Source organism: Halictus rubicundus, chromosome 2 (assembly GCF_050948215.1).
Source record: "Halictus rubicundus isolate RS-2024b chromosome 2, iyHalRubi1_principal, whole genome shotgun sequence".
In the NCBI taxonomy this organism is placed as follows: Eukaryota; Metazoa; Arthropoda; class Insecta; order Hymenoptera; family Halictidae; genus Halictus; species Halictus rubicundus.
In genome coordinates, this window is record NC_135150.1 from 26,643,031 (window position 1) to 26,661,725 (window position 18,695).

An 18,695-nucleotide genomic window follows, 5' to 3' on the forward strand; every position below is an offset into this window, starting at 1 on the left:
CTTGCAGCGGGCGAAGAAATTCGCGCAGCAGCAAGGGAACGAGATGATCCTGGCATGGATAATGCAGAACAGACGGGTACGGAGAATACGGTGTACGGTCGACGATGCTGTTCCTCGACGCATGCTTCTCCGTTCCAGACTTGGAAGCAGAATTACAACAATATGGCGCAGTATTGGATAGAGAATTTGGCGATAGGTGGCGGGACTCGCTGGCAGGAGATCCAGGACTTCGACGTCGACACTTGGTCGACGATCTTGTATCCCCTGCCGAACCCGGATTTCAATATTTAACGGCTAATCTGCCAGCCGAAATGATTTCGTTCCCGAGAGAAGCTCGGTACACGTTGAACAGATAGGGTGAGGGACCCAATTACTGCGGGGGTAGCAATTACTTATTTTTAAAGCGTAATGAATATTGAGAAAGAGATATATAACATCTATATTAACACTAGATTTACGGGACCCGTCAAAATGACGGATTCTAACATTTTTAATTCAGGAATATTGAGATTGCGAACATGGATCCATGAGGAATTATTTAACAAATTGATTTCTCTATATTATTCAAAAAATGGCTACAGATTTGAATAGATATGACTGCTATTGGTGTTAGGAAGAAATGCATCAGATGGAACTTGCTTGGTTTCGAGGGTGCATTAATCTGATGTTAGTAGCTTTTTTGTAGGTGGACGCGTAAAGGACATATGAAGGTCAACTTCATTTTTTCAAATGGAATGTCCCATTTTTTATACCATAGATCGATAGAGTATCAAAGTCTGAGTATAAAAGCGTTGACCTTCATATGTCCTAAACCTAATGGTTAAGCAGATATTACCCACGGAAGAAAGAAAATTATTTCGATAATATCTCGTTAACTATTAGATTTAGGACATATGGAGGTCAATACGGTTTTACTCAGAATTCGATAGTCTATCGATTCATGGTACAGAAAGTGGGTCTTTCCATTTAAAAAAATCAAGGTGACCTTGAAATCTCCTCTAACATTCGTGAAGACAGATCGTGAGGGCCTGTTTCTAGCGCCTCGCCCTGTATTCATGTTATTTTTATAAGGAAATGTAAAATAGTCATTTTTAGTGCTCCGTAAACCTAGTGTTGACTAATTTTAACGAAAAAATTTAATATCTCTCTTTTAAAAATTCATTATGCTTCAACAAGAAGTATAATCAATATACGCACAGAAATTGGTAGCCCCGCAGTAATCGGGTGCCTTACCCTAGGCGTGGTAGTTCCAACGTTGTACCTGATCAACGATCATGCCGATCCCTTTCCGATCCCGGATTACGTTATTTCACGGTAGAACCGTGAAACGATCGGTTTGCAATTTCTCAGTTAATTTATTCGATCGTTTCCGAACAGCGTTCCCTTACTACCGAAGGGACAAGTTCGGAAGCGAATTGTTTAGCATTGTAAGTAGCTGGTCCGAAAAGGGAGTAACGTCGTTTAGGAATTGTAGCGAAATATTTATTGATTAAAGGCGTATTACAGTTTCAGGTTTCTAAAAGGTAAACACGACGATCCCCTCGTGTGCACGATAGTTCGTTAAAGCGAACGTGTACGTTCCCTCGGCTCGTTATTCTTCTCGTCTGCAAGGCGACCTCCTGAACCTCCAGATCGATGTTGTTTCTTAGGAAACCTCTCGCGACCGACGATACACCGGTTACATTTCGTTGCGCGCGTTCACGATACATTTATACGTTTCGAGATTAATTAATTGCTCTATCGGACGTGGCCGAGTACGCCAAGGACACGCGCGGAAGAAAACTCGGCGAAGTGGATGTGGCAAACGGAAGGGGAGTGTGGAGCTCTTCAAGGGAACAAGGAAGACAGACGGGACAGGGGGAAGAGGAGATCTTTCCATCGGTCGATCCTTTCCGCGCGAGGATCGAGCCGAACCTTTTTCTCGTTCCGTTCGTCGCAGGATCAAAGGGGTACGTCGATTTTCGCATCTGCCGCGACCCTGCATCTCGCATCGCGTATCCGTACGATGCTCGTCTCCGTTTTTGATTGGTCAACTGTCGAATCGGTGTGAATTTGTTCGAGAATGGACGAAGAAGCATTCTCGTTCGAGGCACGAGCGAACGAGCCGGCGCGCATGTTCGACGAGGACAGTTTCAACGAAACGCTTGTTCCGCGAAAAGAGTATAGTCGAGCAGAGCTTCCTTTGACCGGTGGGCGGATCGCGTGGCGCTGATTGGCTCGCGCGTCGATCGAGTTACGGCACGAGCACATCCGAGCTGCGACAACAGCGAAGAGAGCGGCGCTTTTTTTATTAATCGACTGCTAATCGTAGCTCTCTACTCGCCGCTTCCACTATTAAACTATACATTCTATTTCAACGCTTTGCTCCCTTAGCTGGCGGCGCAGCTCGAACTCGCTCGTACCCTAACACCGCCGATCGTCCCGATAATCTCTATAATATACATATATCGTGAGGAGCCGCCGCGCCGGCGTACATTAATATAATATACGGCCGGTTGCCGCCGCGATCAACGTCGAATTACAGCGATTTCTCTACATATGTCGCCAAGGCCTGGATGATAAACGCCCTGAGGGGCCGCGAAGCTCGAAAGGCCTCGGACGCCGAGGAGTGTAAACATAACACGGCTCGGGTATGACCCGCGTTGTTGACATACACCGAGAGTTCACTGTATACATTTTCGTTTCGCCAATGGTGCTACGCGGACGAACTCGTCTCCCGTGTTCGAGATCAAAAGACCGCGAACCTTGTCTTCTCGAATGGAGAAACTCGAGGACCCAACCGTGTTCCGTCGCGCGACTCGTTCGTTCCTTCTATAGGGAGGGAGAGAGAGAGAGAGAGAGAGAGAGAGAGAGAGAGAGAGAGAGAGAGAGAGAGAGAGAGAGAGAGAGAGAGAGAGGAAGAAAGGGTAAAGATTCGATTTCGATTTCATTGGCGTACTCGGCCCGGTTGGTGGTGGACGTTGGGATGCTGCAGAGGAACGGTGACGGGGCTTTTGACCGAATCGGTGGTAGAGACGTTTTCGTCTCCTCCGGTGGCGCTTGTTCTCTCGGTTGGCTGGGCCTCGATCGCACGGAACGTGAACGCCGGTCCGGCTCATTCGTGCGAGTCGACGTCGTTGTCGATGCGACTGCTTCGTATGCCGGTCTTGCCCGTCCACGGATAAATGTCCGGACACGCCTGACACGTCTTCATGTACCTGACGCCGCTCTTGTGCCACAGATTGCAGACCCGCGGGTTGTTACATTTCTTCGGTCGGTCCTGCGAACACGTTTTATTATTCGAAACCAGACTACAGAAAGAGGCTTGCGCTCGAAGACAATCGAAGAGCTCGGAGCAACGAACGGCCAGCTCGATTTAGACGTGACTGCCCACTTAGATTTTCGGAATCGATCGCAGCAACAGTCGGAGCGACTAATAACCACGATGTGTAAACACATTCGGGGCAGGAAACGGTCAGCTCGATTTAGACATGACTGCCCTGTTAGAGTTGTCAATCTTCGGGGCAACAAACAGTCACGAACGTGTCATGATATCACCGTTTTTTGTACCGAACTATCGAAAGAATTTGTTCTGTTACCGTCGAAATTGAGCTGACCGTTTGTTGCCCCGAGCTGTTCAATTGTCGCGGGTCAATCGATCTACAGTGATTTCTCTATACATGTCGTCAAGGCCTTGATGATGTACCCACCACCATGGTCGTTGAGGAGTGCAACCATAACACGGCTCGGTTACGTCTCCTGGACGATACACAACACTGTGTTGTGGACATATATCGAGAGTTCACTGTATACGCGTGGAAAGTCTGTAAATCCGTCTCCGGAAGAACTCGTTCGACCATTAACTCATTGGCAACTTTCCTGGTCACTATTAGCAAAGCCTTGCGAGTTGGCGTGAACAGGGTTACTTCGAAAAACAATTAGCCCGACGTTGCACAGCGTTTAAATGGACCGAGTCCGTTCCAGAAAATGAGTAAAGCCATTTACGACCGGATTAGCAACGCTTGACTATCAGCTAACTGTCGAAACTGTTTCGCACGTACCGGATAGTTGCACCCGAAGGGTTCGAAGGTGTGCAACTCCGATAGAGGCGTAGGATTTCGGACCCATTGGATCGCCTGCCAGTTGGTCACGATCCATACGTCGTCCATCGAGACTATGGTGTCCAGGAACGAGATGAAGCCTTCTTTGTGATGGGGCTGGGTGAACCAGGCGGCGTGATAGAAAAGTCCGAACGGTGCTCTGCAAGGATAACGAATCATTGTAACCGATTGTATCCAGGTTCCAGAAGCCGTGCCAACCAACGCTAATTTCTAGGTTCTATTGTTACCGACCTGTTGGTGGTGTAGTGTCTCTCGAAGTTTTTGATCAGCATCTTGAAGACGCCGTCGGCGGTCGGCGGATTGCTGCACGCGTCTCCCATGGAGCACCTACCGCCGTTCAAGTCCTGCCACATCACCATAGGAACTTCCCACAGACCAGGATAGGACCTGGTGGGACACGGAGGAATCATGCAGTCGTGGAACAGCTTGTAGTCGAGGGTGTAGGGCCAGCTGGGCGGACGGTTCTCGTAGATCGGCATGGAAGAGTCGTAGGTGAAGTTCGTGTCCCAGAGCATCTTGAACATGTTGTTCCCTCCGACCTGAAACAGTGGAGATCAGGATTAGATAAAACGAAGCGACTAACAAGGAGAGGCCACGACCTTCGGGTCAACGATTCTGTACAAAGTTTCAACAGATTCACTTATTGTTCTCCTGTTCACGAATGTATACCATTATAGGGACAGATACTCAATAGTTTTCGAGACATTGACGATTAAACTTTCATAATATTGAAATCCTATTTTAATCGTATTTTTGTTATGCCACAAGAGTCGGTGTGGCGCGACGGTAGCGTGCCAAGTTTTCAACCGGACGACCAGGGTTCAAATCCTGCCTACCATATAGCATTTTTAAAAAATTTTATTATGTTTTATCATTGCATATTTATATTATTAATTTCAATCGATTCAATTTCACACATAAAATTGCATTTTGAATTATAAATAACATGTATTTATTTACTAACAACAGGATTATTTACTATTATTGTATATTATTATTTATGTAATAAATATATATTAAATCTTAAGAAGTCTTTATAAATATCCTGTGTTAATTTTCCGGATTTCGAACACGTTACTATTACGTTTGTGTGATTTGACACACGTTTGTGTGATTTGTTCATCTACCTTTTCTTGAACAAGTGCGGTCTTTTCTCCCTTATATGATATTGTCCTTTCGAACGTTGATTGACACTGACATCCTGTCTGATCCGTGTTGATTACATAATTTAAATGGAATTGCGAGGTGATATATTTTACTACTTTCCGATAATTTCCGGTACTTATCATTATATTTCAATTTAATCGGTTGAAATTGATAATATAAATACACAATGATAAAACATAATAAAATTTTTAAAAAATGCGTTAGTCGACAGGATTTGAACAATGGTCGTCCGGCTAAAAACTTGGCGCCAAACCGAATATTGTAGCGTAGAAAAAATATGGCATTCCATAGGAAATAATGAAACTTGAATCGTCAATATCTCGAAAACTATTGAGTATCTGCCCCTATAATAGTACATATTCGTGAACAGGAGATCGAGATCAATATTGCAACGAGTAGTTTATAAATGGTCAATTGTCTTTCCTAAAGGTTCAATCTAGGTCTATTCAGAGGCCAAAATGTGAATTTTTACCTCATCGTGGAGTAATTTGCAATATTCGGCAGCATACATATCGTACGTACGTAAACCTGTACTATCGATCTGCATTATCGACCGTATTCTATCGCAACGTGCAGTGTTTGCCGCGGAGAGTCCATGGCGCTAGTGACGCCTAGTGGCGCTTTTCGGAACTCCGAAATGGTGCCTTTTTTCTAGACATTTTACGTCTTAAATAAGTAAGTAATCAATTAAAAATGCATACCACCGTGTTTGTACACGTCTTTGCTGCGTCTATTCAGAGCCTTTTTTCGATACGAACACTAAATCTCTCGAAATAAGAGAATCTCTCTGCGGCAGCCATCTTGTGACGTCATACTTGCTTCAGAAAGCGAGTTTTCTGCCGAATATTACAAATTACTCCACGATGAGGTAGAAATTCACAATTCGGGCTCCATACAGACGTAGATTGGACTTTTAGGAAACACGATTGACCACTTCTAAACTGCTCATTGCAATATTTCAGCGTCAATTTGTCAAGATTTTGACCCCTGCATACGTATATGGATTTCAAACCATGCCGGCCCTCTTAACCCATTAACGCCCACGAATGTTTTTTTAAATCTTAGCAAACGATGGACAAAACATCTAGTCAATCTTAGATGGCGCTATAAGCAAACAAATATAATCTTGTTATCCTGTACTCAAGCGAGTACAATAATGGGTTAACTCGGTCGCAGGATTCGCGGCTTACCGACAGGAAAGGAGCCCTCATTCCCCTGACATCTTCGAGCTTGACGCCTCCGTAGGCCGAGAGGATCTCCCGTTGTCCGGCAACTTCTCTGGACCACTTCCTCTGGGAGAACTGCTCGCCGAAGCTGTGCCTGTTCGCAGCACCGAACGTTCATCGTCTCGTCTCCCTTACGGGTCTAATATGTTTCAGAAGTTTCAAGCGAACGCGGGGCCAGAACTCGCGAAGCTCCGGAGCACCGGTACAAATCCACAGGGTTCGCGAAACCGATTACTCTCCGTTCGTTCGACGATTTCAACCGGTTGCGCGCGAAAGAAACTTGCGCAAACGATCTCGCGGTTTCTAGGACCGTGCAGGGGGGATCGCGCGGCTACGATCCGTGCAGAATCCGCGAGCGGCTTCTTCGATTAATAACGCCGCCGATTTTTCCGGCGTCCGCGTAACCGGTTTCTCTGGACAGTTCGCCGTGTTCTGGCCCGCAGCGAGGTGCTGAAGCGGTGACATCCGATCGATCAAGCTGCCGGTGCCTCGAATCGAGCCGACTTTAGCCAAGCTTGCATTAGTTGCCGATTGATCGGCGGCAGCGGCGGAGCGTGAACGATTGTGATCGACCGGTAATTAAGCGATTGCCCAATGGTAAATGGGAACGATGATTAATGATCGTCGGGGAGAGCGCGCATGCTCGATTTGAACCGATTCCCGGCGTCGAGGAGAATTTGCTCGTCGTTCCGAGACGATTTTTCCCGAGATCGAAAGCTGTCGCGAGGGCGAATCGGTACTTACGAGACCGTGTGGGAGGCGATCTCATGGCCGCCGGCGTACAGATTTTGAACCTGGCTGTAGTCGGTCCACTCGTGGGAGACGTAGAAGGTCGCCGAGATGGGACATCCGTTCCGGTTTTTGCGTCCCTTCTCGAACAGGTCGGCGTAGAGACCCTTGTTCAGGTCGTTCACCGAGTCGTCGAACGTCAGTAGAACGATTTGCGGTATCTCCTCCGGTAGGTAGTCACCTGCATTGGTTTTGTTTTGTCGGGATCGTTTCCGGAATGGCGGGGACACAGAAGGGGGTAACGGAAACGGATGCGTGGGAAATGATGATTCCCGATGTTGTTCGTGTTTTTCGTGTTTTCAGGTTTATTCGTTGTTCGGAGTCGTAACCGGTCAAGGGTTTTTCGGGTTTGCGTGTTTCGTATCGATGGATTAGAGTGTGGCGCGTGATGGGAATGCGAGGGATGACCGAGTGATGCGAAGACAGAGTTGAAAGAGCAAGAGTGTGTGTGAGAGAGATAGTGAGAGTGAGGCAAAGAGAGAGAGAGAGAAAGAGAAAAGAGAAAAGTTGCTGTTAGTAGGCGCCATTAGTATACGGCACAGGTGCGGCAAGTGGCACGCGGCCGGTGAAACCGCCTCGCGACCCGTGTCATCGTTCATCTCCGATCGCCAGGCCTCGTTTCACCAACCGCGCGACGCGCAATTACTATCTTATCGCGATCCTCGGCGTTCCCTCTAATTGCGCGTGGCCCTCCCCCCCCCCTCCCCTTTCCCGTACGGTTCTCGACGGAACGGAAGCGGTGCAATTTGTTCCGGAAACGCGTCGCTTCTGCGAACGCTCCGATGCGCGACAAACTAGACGCTCGAGACGGCCGCGAGATACCATCTGATCTCGTTTCCTCGACCAGCCGAGCGAAGTTCTCAGCGAGGCGAGAACAATGTATCGGGCCGCGATGAATTTTACTTTGAAATCAGTTCGATTCCACTTCCGCGCGACTTTTACCGCGAGACACGCTTCCAAGCCTCGCGGAATCGGAGGATCGCCGAGGCCTCTTCGCTCTCGAGAACGGTTGCGTCGAAGCCGCACGATATTCCAGAGTCATCCGCTAACCGCCGTTTCACTCCGAGTGAAATGCAACTGGTGCGTTGCGATCGACGCTGCTGTCGCCGATCAACATTTTACCAAGAAACTCTGAACCGTAAACGAGTGGATCTTTGAAAATATTCACTCTTAAGAGCCAAGGGTTGTCACCTGACTTTTGCAGAGTCAGCAGGTCGGTAACTGCTGTGTAATTTCCGTTCACGCCCTTCTGCCATTGACTTAAGATCTAAAAATGACTAAACTTGTCACATTTTTTGATGCCACAAACGTGCTTCGAGTTTTTCGCTTTATTTCGCAGAGAATCAAGACAAAATATAGCTGAATTTTCAGCTGGAGATATTTTCTAGCTACTCTTGAACTCATCCAATGGCGTAAGAATTCTTGGATTCCACGGCATGAACATCGTCAATTTTTGGCCTACTTATCTGCATAACCTCGTCAACTCATGACCAGCGCGCGCTAGATTGAACCTTCCTCGTTCGAATGAGCCCATTCCCAGCGAAAAATATTCTCATAGAGGGACGAAAAGTTGAGGCGCGTGAAACCATTTTTCGTCGGTAACGTAGTCACTCTACCTTATCGTGAATTGCGGAGCCTTGTATCGTGGCAAAAATAGAAGAAACTAATTTTGTTCTTTTTATCACTGCTCTTGTTCTATACTTGACATACAAATTTTTAGTGTATAATTTCTCTCCGTGTGGACAACAGCTTGGTACCCAGCGGCAAATAAACTTGAAACACATCTGGACCGTAGTTACTCTACGATTCCCTTCGCAGCTGCGAATAATAATTGACGTGGAAGAAAGGAATAAACAGACAGCGGATCTTTATGCAGAATAAAAGTTTTCTATCGGAATTGCGACAAACCGAGGTGAAGTAGAGATTAATTTTCTTTCTAATCACTAAACTTGCGAAGCATAAAACATTTAAAAGTGGCACGTCTACTAGAATTGTTATATTACTTGAACTCTGTACGATTTTCATTATAATATCTGCTGAAATAAAGAAGTCAATTCAGTAATTTCCTATGAAAACGTTTTTATAATTTCAATAATTGTGGAATAGAAAATCGGTCATTTTGACCGTAGTGGGTTCAGTGTTAATATGTTAAATAGGTTCGAAATAATATAACAGTATGTTCAAATCCTTCTAATATTTTGACTGTTTTAACCCTTAACTTACTGAGTCCAATTCCGCGTACATGGCGACAAAATTAAATTAAAATAAATATATATAAAATAAAATATAAATATTTTCCTTTCTATACTTGATATAAAAACGTTGAGTCCACAGTTTCTCTTCGTATGAAAAATAGCTGGTGGGAAGTAAACTTGAATTACTTCCGGACCGTTAAGGGTTAAATTGCGCCTACTAATTTTTGTCATAAATGCATAAAATCCGCTGTCGAGGAATAACTGAACTGCTTCATTGCAATATTGAAGCGTCAATTTGTCAATTATTCTGACCCTCGCAAGTTCATATACGTATACGGATTTCACGTATGTGTGTGATTACACAGAGTCGACCTGCCGACCCCCTTAACCCCTTGGCCTAAAAATTAAATGGAGAGATCCTGCATCCTTTACGTAAGCATATTGGCAATATTTATTGTTAACCCCTTGCCGTACCTTTCAGCTCGTAAGAATTCGGGCCCAAGCGCCAATTCATGTTTGCTTCGAACTTTCGAATACGAGTCAGACTCGTGAAATTTACGTTTGACGTGATAATACGACTACGAACCCAACTCGCAATGTTAATGTTGACGTTTGCTCCGAAATTCTCATGAGGAGCCAGACTCGTCAAAGTACGGCAATGGGGTTAATTTCTAACAATTGCGATTCTCATCTGGAGTTCGTTAATTTGACGATCGTGTACCGATTTCGGTTTGTCGGGCGGATTCGATGCAACCTCTCGAGGCATAGCTTTCGAAAAAAGAACGCAGGCGCGCGCGCGCAGTAGAAACAGCGGAAGTCGTTGGTGCGTTCAGATGGAGAACGTTAGTCGGCGATGTATGCGCAGGCGATGACGATCGATGACCTAATGTTCGCGCGCAACGAACGAGGACATTAGCGGCGGGGTGCTGATTGCTGATTGCGTATAGTAGACAGAGATGTTCGCCGTTCCCCGGTGGGTGAACGTTGACACTTACGAGACGGTGTGCGATGCCATTTCGTGGCCGTCCGCGTACAGGTTTTGCACCTGGCTATAATCGGTCCACTCGTGCGACACGTAGAACGTGGCCGCGATCGGGCACCCGTTCGGGTTCTTACGGCCGTTCTCGAATAGATCGGCGTACAACGGTTTGTTCAGATCGTTCACGGCGTCGTCGAACGTCAGCAGAACGATCTGCGGCGTCTGTTCCGCCGGGATCCCACCTGGATACACGAGATCGTTGCGATCAACCGGCGTCGATCGCGGTTAACCGAGACCTGTCGATTTTTATGCGGCAGGGACTCTTCATTTTACCGATCGTCGCGGAATGCCGAGGATTTCCGGTAACGAGGGGATCTACGCGCGAGAACAAACGACCAGACGCGACGGTGTAGATCTATTGCTCAATCGAATCCGAAACGTAGGCAGAGTGGTCCGGACAGCATCTTCCGGATGATCTATGCGCGTTGTAACGCTTGCACAATCATTCCCAGAAGCAGGACCAGTCGGTTAAGAAGAAGCTTACACGGCTCTCGCCCGCGGGAAATATTATTATCGTGACTCGCCTCGCCTCGCCTAGCCTCGCGCCGTTCATCCTAATTGAATATGCGCGTTCCCGGTAACCCATTACGATCCTCCGCTTCCACAACCTTGCGTGGGCGATCGAGCGCGCAGGTGGCCATATTCGAAGCTCGCGCGAATCGGCGATCACGCGGTGGGAATTACTAGATCTACCGGAAACCCTATCGAAGTCTAATCCTCTCGTCAAAGTGAAACTTTCGAGCCTCGAGCTACGCAAAGTGGGAAATAATGTTACGGCTGTGTTATTCCACGTGGTATCTGTGGAACACGGCGATTTTAATCCTGAGCTGCTGGCCTTTGGTAACCATCGGAACATTCGAATCCCGCGATTGAAAGATGACTCATCGTTCAATTAACCCTTAGCGCTCGAACGGCGATTGTATGGTGCCACTAAAAATTGTGGTATCTTTATTCAAGATATTGTTTACATTATTAAATTCCTCGTCGGAAAGGCTCGTGCTTCTCGACATGAAGAAAAACGGCTGAGGTGTGTAACTGTTTGAGGAAGTGGAAGATCTGTTCTATGACCCTCGCAGATTAGCAAAAGACTTAAAATGAATTGAGATTTCTTCACGGTTTTTCTGTTACTCAAACTTTGAACGCGTTTTTCTCGAAACGCAAAGTTTTGCAGGCCGTGCAACGTTGTTCGAAAACTGATTATTCGATCTTTATGGAACTTGGTATATATACAGGGTCATCCGTTTTTAAACGGCCAAACGTCAACCAGCTACGGAGGACCCCAAATGAAACAACTTCACTCACCCCTAACACTTTTTTTGATTCGGTCTTGATTTTTAGATAATTGCAAAACCCGCCATTTTTTGCGTTCACTTAAGATTAAATATATTAGGACTGCAATTATGTATCTTCATGATTTTTCCTTTGTTTCGATTAAAATAAATAGGGGCATCTTTTTTATTAAGTCAACTTTTTTGTATGACCTTTGGATCTTGGTTTTTTGACATGGGGCACGCCGTGGAGACTGAATGAAATAACTTCGAATCAAAAAAAGTGTTAGGGGTGAAAGTTGTTCCATTTCGGGTCCTCTATAGCTGGTTGACGTTTGGTCGTTTAGAAACGGATGACCCTGTATATATCATATAAAGTACATTATTAAATTTGTTTGTGTTTAATAAATTACTAAACATTTCCGTGTTGTACTAGTAAATTGCACCAATTTCGTATGTATAACAAGAAAAACATGTATATAGAAGGGAAATATTCTAGATCGGAAGAAATGTTTCGTCTTGGAGTTAAAACAGCTTCGAGTGCAAAGGGTTAATACATTCTATACCTAGCCGAGGGGTCGGCAACCTATGACCCGCGGGTCACCGAGTGACCCATTTGATAATTTCAAGTGACCCACTTTAGTTCCGAAAATAAAGTATCATATATGAAAATAAATTATAAAACATAAACATGGAACATCAACTATGTTTGTAATTATTTTCTTAGTAAAATATATCTTATTATTTACTAAATGACTGTTTTAATACGAAAATATCTCTGACCCAAACGTCTCTTTAATACTCGCATTTTGGTTGATTTTGACCCGTGGCCAAAAAAGGTTGCCGACCCCTGACCTAACCTATAACTTCTCCGCTTCTTATATACCCTGCTTCTCTACAAGATATAATGTTTTTACCGTTTAATGTATTCGTGTTTTCATACGACGTTCTGATTTCTTCCTATTATTATTTAATTATCGGAAACAGATTGATGCGGAAACCGTGTTTAACACTCGGAAGGCTTTTCGATTGTACAGGGTGTATAAAAATTATATGTCACGACCGCCATAGCGTGATTCTAGACCTCTGGATCGGTGGAAATCAGTTTAAAAAATGCACCGGAAAATTCACCTTGACCTTGGCAATCAAGGTCAAAGTGTCGAAAAAATTTTCTTTTATTGCATCGTATAGTGCTCATCACTCAAATTTTTCGATACTTTGACCTTAATTTTCGAGGTAAAAATGAATTTTTCGGTGCATTTTTTCACAGATCTTCACCGATCCGGAGATGTGAAATCACGCTATGATAATCGTGACATATAATTTTTATACACCCTGTACAGTTGGCAGTCTTCGATTCTATTTAGACAGTTGTTCATACATTTTTTTAAGTATATTTTTAATGCTATTTTGTATAGATCTATTGGTATTCTTATTGACTCAATTGCACAAGTTTCGATTAAAATTCATCACCAGAAAATTAACAGCTACGCTTTCAAGAGCAACGTCCTTAACCTGTACTGTACGCCACTGTAGTGGTTTCCGTGGAAAGCATCAGCTTGAACGGTACGAACCACTATAGTGGCTTTTTACCATTCCTGGCCAGGCGCGCCGTACCTGGGAGACAGAGTTGCGGACGAGCGAGATTAACCGTTTGCACTCGGCGTTATTTTCATTCTAAAACTAAATTTCTCTTCCGTCTTAGAATATTCTCATTCTATTCATACGAAACTGATTTCCACGTATAATATTTAAATGTTTAGTAATCTATTCAATACAACTTTTGCAATGTAACAAATATTTTGTAATAAATTTGTAATTTCTTTGAAATAATGCCACAACAATTTCTAGTGGTGCTTCAGAGTCACCACTCGAGTGCTAAGGGTTAAGATACCGAGTCTAAACGAATGAATTCCCATCTTCCTGAACTATTGTACAATATCCATTAAAGTCAAAATAGAGTAAACAGTTTCCGAGTTGTCGATTAATCTAAGCAAACTGAATCTGCAGGGATCCGGCGATGTGGAAAAAAAATCGCTCGTTGATAAAAGTAACCGCGGAAAAGCTACGGGGAAAAGTAAAAGCCGAGGAAAACTTTCCGGTAGGCCTGGCAGCAGATATGTGGAAGGCGAATGCGAAGCGAGGTGTCGTCACGCGGCGCGTCGACCGGAAACGCTCGGCTCTTTCGATTCGCGTCACGGGCGGAGCTTTCGATTTCGACGAGCGTACGCGCGAAATCGCCACCGGCAAAGCGGATCTGTTTCACTGTCGCGCGTGTAACGTTAGAATCGGAGAAAGTGGCGCGGCACGACGCGACGCTACGCGACGCGACGCGACGCTGCTGCGCGGACCGTTCGCGATCGCTCGAACTTAACATTCGCGACGCGAGTCTCTCGCTTGCGTCACACTCGTCGTCGCGCGTCCCTTCCGCGTTTCCGTGGCCATCCTAAACGGAATCGTCGCGGTTTCTAATAAAGCTCCTCGGCCGAATCGCGGCGAGGATCGCGCGAAGTTGATCGCTGCTCACCTGGTATGTCGATGCCGCCGCAGCTGCAATCCGGAAGCAGGCAGACGTCCTTGCGACACTTAGCCGCGGGTTTGTCGACCTGCGGGGTCGGGTAGATCGGGGACGGCCTGGTCGGCGGGTACCTGTAGATGTCGACGAACTCCTGCGCCTTCGACACGATCTCCGTCGACGGCTTCAACGTCGGCCGTGATCGCCTGCAACCCAGAATTTCCCGAAATCGTTTCAACAGATCTCCAACTTACGCTCCCATAGAAAAAGATAGCACGCGTGTGCTATCTTGAATTTCTCGTGTTAAAATTATGCCTAGCGTGTAAACTCTGTGCAGTATGTAAAACATACCTTCTGCGAATACGTAAGCAGAACATGGATCGACTTCAGTTCAATGACGTCTTTTAGTTGAAAGGGAAACACATAATCCGACGCAGTCAAAATGATAGCACACTTGAAAAATGAAGATGTATATTTCGTACAACACAACTATACGTTTCATGAAACAAATGTATACATATTTGTTATAGCAATATGTACGCCAAACTACATTTTTTTTAATAATGTGTGGAACCTCCTTTGTTTTCTGTGACTTCCACCATCCTTTTAGGTAAAGAATTATATAGTTCTTTCATTTTTGCCTGAGCTAAATTTTCCCATTCAATTGCAATGCAAGTTTTTAATTCGGTTGCGAAAGCATTGACCAGCAATTTTCAATGATATTCAGGTCGGGTGAGCACGCCGGCCATTGAAGAGTGGAAATATTTTCGTTTAAAAAAATCGTTTTAGCAGTATGTACTGCAGCATTGTCTTGTTGGAATATACATGGCGTGTTCGCAATGCGTTCTCCATATGTATAAATTTGATTTTTTTATTAATTCGAGATATCGGACGCTATTCATTGTTCCTCGAATAAACTTGATTTCCGTTTTTCCTTTATATCCGACACCAGCCCAGACCATTACTCCACCTCCATGCATTTGACGTCGAATTTTTGTTATTGGTTTCTCACGAATATCATGATAATAATATTTACATCCGTCTAGTCCATCAAGATTAAACCTCTTTTCATCCGTAAAAATTACTCTTCTCCAAGTCTTCTTCCAAAGCACATGTTCTCTTGCAAATAACAAACGTGCCTCCTTATGTTTGGCATTTAATGATGGTTTCGCTATTATTCTAGACCGGTTTATAATGTTACTAGTCTGAAGTACACGACGAATATTTTGTAGATTTCTTTCGACTCCAGCTTTCTTAGCGATCTCCCTCTCAGTACCACAAGAATTGGAAGCAGCACGTATGATTGCTCGTGTATCGCGTTCAGATAATGCTGATGGCCTTCCTGCACTTTTCTTCTTTCCGTATGCACTTGTATCTTTCAACAAATTACATATAACTTTTCGACTGCGACTAACTTCGTTTGCGATTTTAGTAATAGACAACTTTTGTTTTCTCCGAGCTAAAATTGTGCTGATTTCGCTTTCACTAAGTTCTTTGCCACGACCGATTATGAGAACAGCAATACGACAAAGCTCCGGATACAAATTGAACACTGTAACTCCGTGCAAGCTCACGAAACACCGAAGAATATGTAAACATAGTTGCAGTGTGCTATCATTCTGTCTGCGTCAGATTATGTGTTCCTTTTTCAACAAAGAGAACTCATCGAAGTAAAGTCAACCTGTGTTATGTTTACATATACATACGTAGAAGGTACATTTTCCATATATTTTAGAGTTTCCATTCTAGCGTAATCTTAACACGAGAAATTAAAGATAGCACACGCGTGCTATCTTTTTGTCTGGGAGTGTAGTCGCGATTTTTCCATATTTGAAAAATTCTAGCGACTCTTCGAGGCTCGATCGCTGAGATCGTCAGGATCGTCGATACGCTTAGCACGGTCGCTGCCAAAGTCACAGATATGCCACGTCCACGATACACTGAAATCCTCTATATATGTCGTCAAGACCCGGACGATAAATGTCGCGGAATTATCCCCACTACCGCCGGGCATACCCCTGAGGAGCTGCGAAGCTCGAAAAGCCTCGGACGCCGAGGAGTGCAAACATAGCACAGCTCGTCGCCTGCACGATATACGACGCTGAGAAGTTGACATATATCGAGAATTCACTGTACTGCAGTTTACTTGAAGATGAAATTAATTTTATACACTTTGTTGTGCAAAGTCACACAGCATATTATTCAGAGAGTTCATGATATTCGTCTGCTAAATTGTTTTTGTATTGCACGACGCAGGTGCGTTGCGTTTAATAAAATATTTTAACGAAGAAGGCAAGCAGCGGAATAGATTCTGGTAGCGACCGTGTTAAGCTATGTCCACACCGAAGCAACGTCGAGCACCTTTTCGTCACACCTGTTGCTTTCTTCTTCTTTTATTCGGTGACGAATACAAGAACCGAATACAAGAAGAAGAAGAGACGACAAGATGCCGCGGTGTGGACCCGGCTTTAGGACCGTAATCTTTTCCCGTCGCGGTCGCTGGAGATAGCAATAATTAGAGCTAGTAATAATTTGGTCCGGAGATTCCGCGTCGCCGGATCGATGACGGATCATCGTTCGGCGAGTCCCCGAGCGTTCGGTCGCTTGGCACGCGCGCAATTAACTTTCTAGCCGGATTAATTCGACGAGCAACGCGTTCGTTCACCTCTCGACGCGACACTCTCAGCGCTAGACAGATTGTCCGATACGGTAGCGGCGAGAGAAAATATACACACCGCGACAAAAAAAGATAACACATTATCTAATTTTGTTAATTCTCGCTAATATAATCGAATAACAGCAGTTCCCGTATTATATATCACTGTTCAGTTAGCAATAGGTTGTATCTGTTCAGGGTAAACATTCGGTTTCTGTTTATAGGTTGAACGTTAAGCCGAAAACGTAAACGGTAGTACTGACTGCTGCGCCAAAATGATAGCACAAAGTCAAAATTGTATATTTTCAGTCAGCGTCGAGGCGCCAATATGTTCATATCGGCGACTAGTTAAGATTGTTCGTGTTCCAGTGTTAAAATATTGTGAAATTTTCAACAATGGCTCGCGGTAAAATATTGACTGGTCCTGAAATATTAACAATACACAATTTACGTAAAGAAAATTGTTCTATCGGTAAAATTGCGAAACTGTTGAATCGTAGTCGCAAGGTAATTTACAATTTATTAAAAAAATGTAGACGAATATGGAAAAAAGAGCACAGGTCGTCCAAGAGTGACAACTGATCGTCAGCGGCGTGCAATTCTAAGAACTGCATCCAATTCTGCTGCTACTGCAAGAGAGATTGCAGCAGAAGCTGGAGTAAATACCAAAATACGTAATGTACAACGTATTATACAAAAGTGTAAATACATAAAACGCCAAAAATTAATGCGTAAACCACCGCTAACAAAGCAACATAAAGAAGCACGTTTACAATTTGCTGAGAAGCATATTCATTGGAAGAAAAAATGGCAAAAAGTTATCTTTACTGATGAGAAGAGATTTACGTTGGATGGACCGGATGGCTACCGATGTTATTTCCACGATTTGCGTAACGAACAGCAAATTTTATGTAGACGGCAATACGGTGGTGGTGGAGTAATGGTGTGGGCGGGAATTGGATACTATGGACACACTGAAATTAAGTTTGTAAGTGGTAAAATGAATAGTGCTAAGTATATTGATTTCGTCGACGAACAATTGAAGAGACGTGCTGTCAAAATTGCGGGCGCAAACTTTATTTATCAGCAAGATAATGCAAGTGTTCATAAAGCCAAGATTGTAAAAGAATATTTTACACGGGAATATATTAAAATTTTGGAATGGCCAGCCAGGTCTCCAGATTTAAATATTATAGAACATTGATGGGCCCATTTAGCCAGATCAGTATATGCCGGTGGAAGACAATTTCGAACCCTTGACGAATTAAAAACCTGCATTGAACAAAACTGGGCAGCGTTAAGCAGGAAATTTGTTAAAAAGTTATATAAATCTATGCCAAAACGTTTAGTGGCAGCTATACAAACAAAAGGCGGAGTTACGAAATATTGAAACATTATTTTTCTTATACATATTCTTATATTTTAGTTATTTTAAGAAATTTGTGCTATCATATTGACGCACCGATTTTTCGTTTAATGTTAAACATTCTCCAACAAAGTTGTTTCTTCGCGTAATAAATGCGTTAAAACATATTGAAGTAATTGGTTATTCTTATTACGCAGTATACAGGTCACAAACAATGTAATATACTACTTGAAAAGCTGAATACCATTTATCTGTATAATGTGCTATCTTTTTGTCGCGGAGTGCAGTTCGAAGGCGTTCGGATGGACTGCTTCCTGGCCGGATTAATTCACCGATTAACAAAGCGAGATAACGAGGCGAGGCGCTCTCGATCC

The 18,695-nt window shown here is 44.2% G+C and overlaps 1 protein-coding gene across 1 annotated transcript in view; it reads right to left on the reverse strand.

Moving 5' to 3' along the window:
* Positions 1–2,812: 2,812 nt before the first annotated feature.
* Positions 2,813–18,695, reverse strand: part of Cda5 (Chitin deacetylase-like 5) — a 143,420-nt gene continuing 127,537 nt past the window's right edge. The window contains exons 11-16 of the mRNA XM_076806320.1: positions 14,312–14,505; positions 7,238–7,463; positions 6,458–6,587; positions 4,332–4,639; positions 4,041–4,239; positions 2,813–3,259 (exon numbers count right to left, since the gene is read on the reverse strand). Of these exons, the coding sequence (XP_076662435.1) occupies positions 3,095–3,259; positions 4,041–4,239; positions 4,332–4,639; positions 6,458–6,587; positions 7,238–7,463; positions 14,312–14,505 (1,222 nt within the window). The 3' untranslated portion in view covers positions 2,813–3,094. The remainder of the gene's footprint in view (positions 3,260–4,040; positions 4,240–4,331; positions 4,640–6,457; positions 6,588–7,237; positions 7,464–14,311; positions 14,506–18,695) is intronic.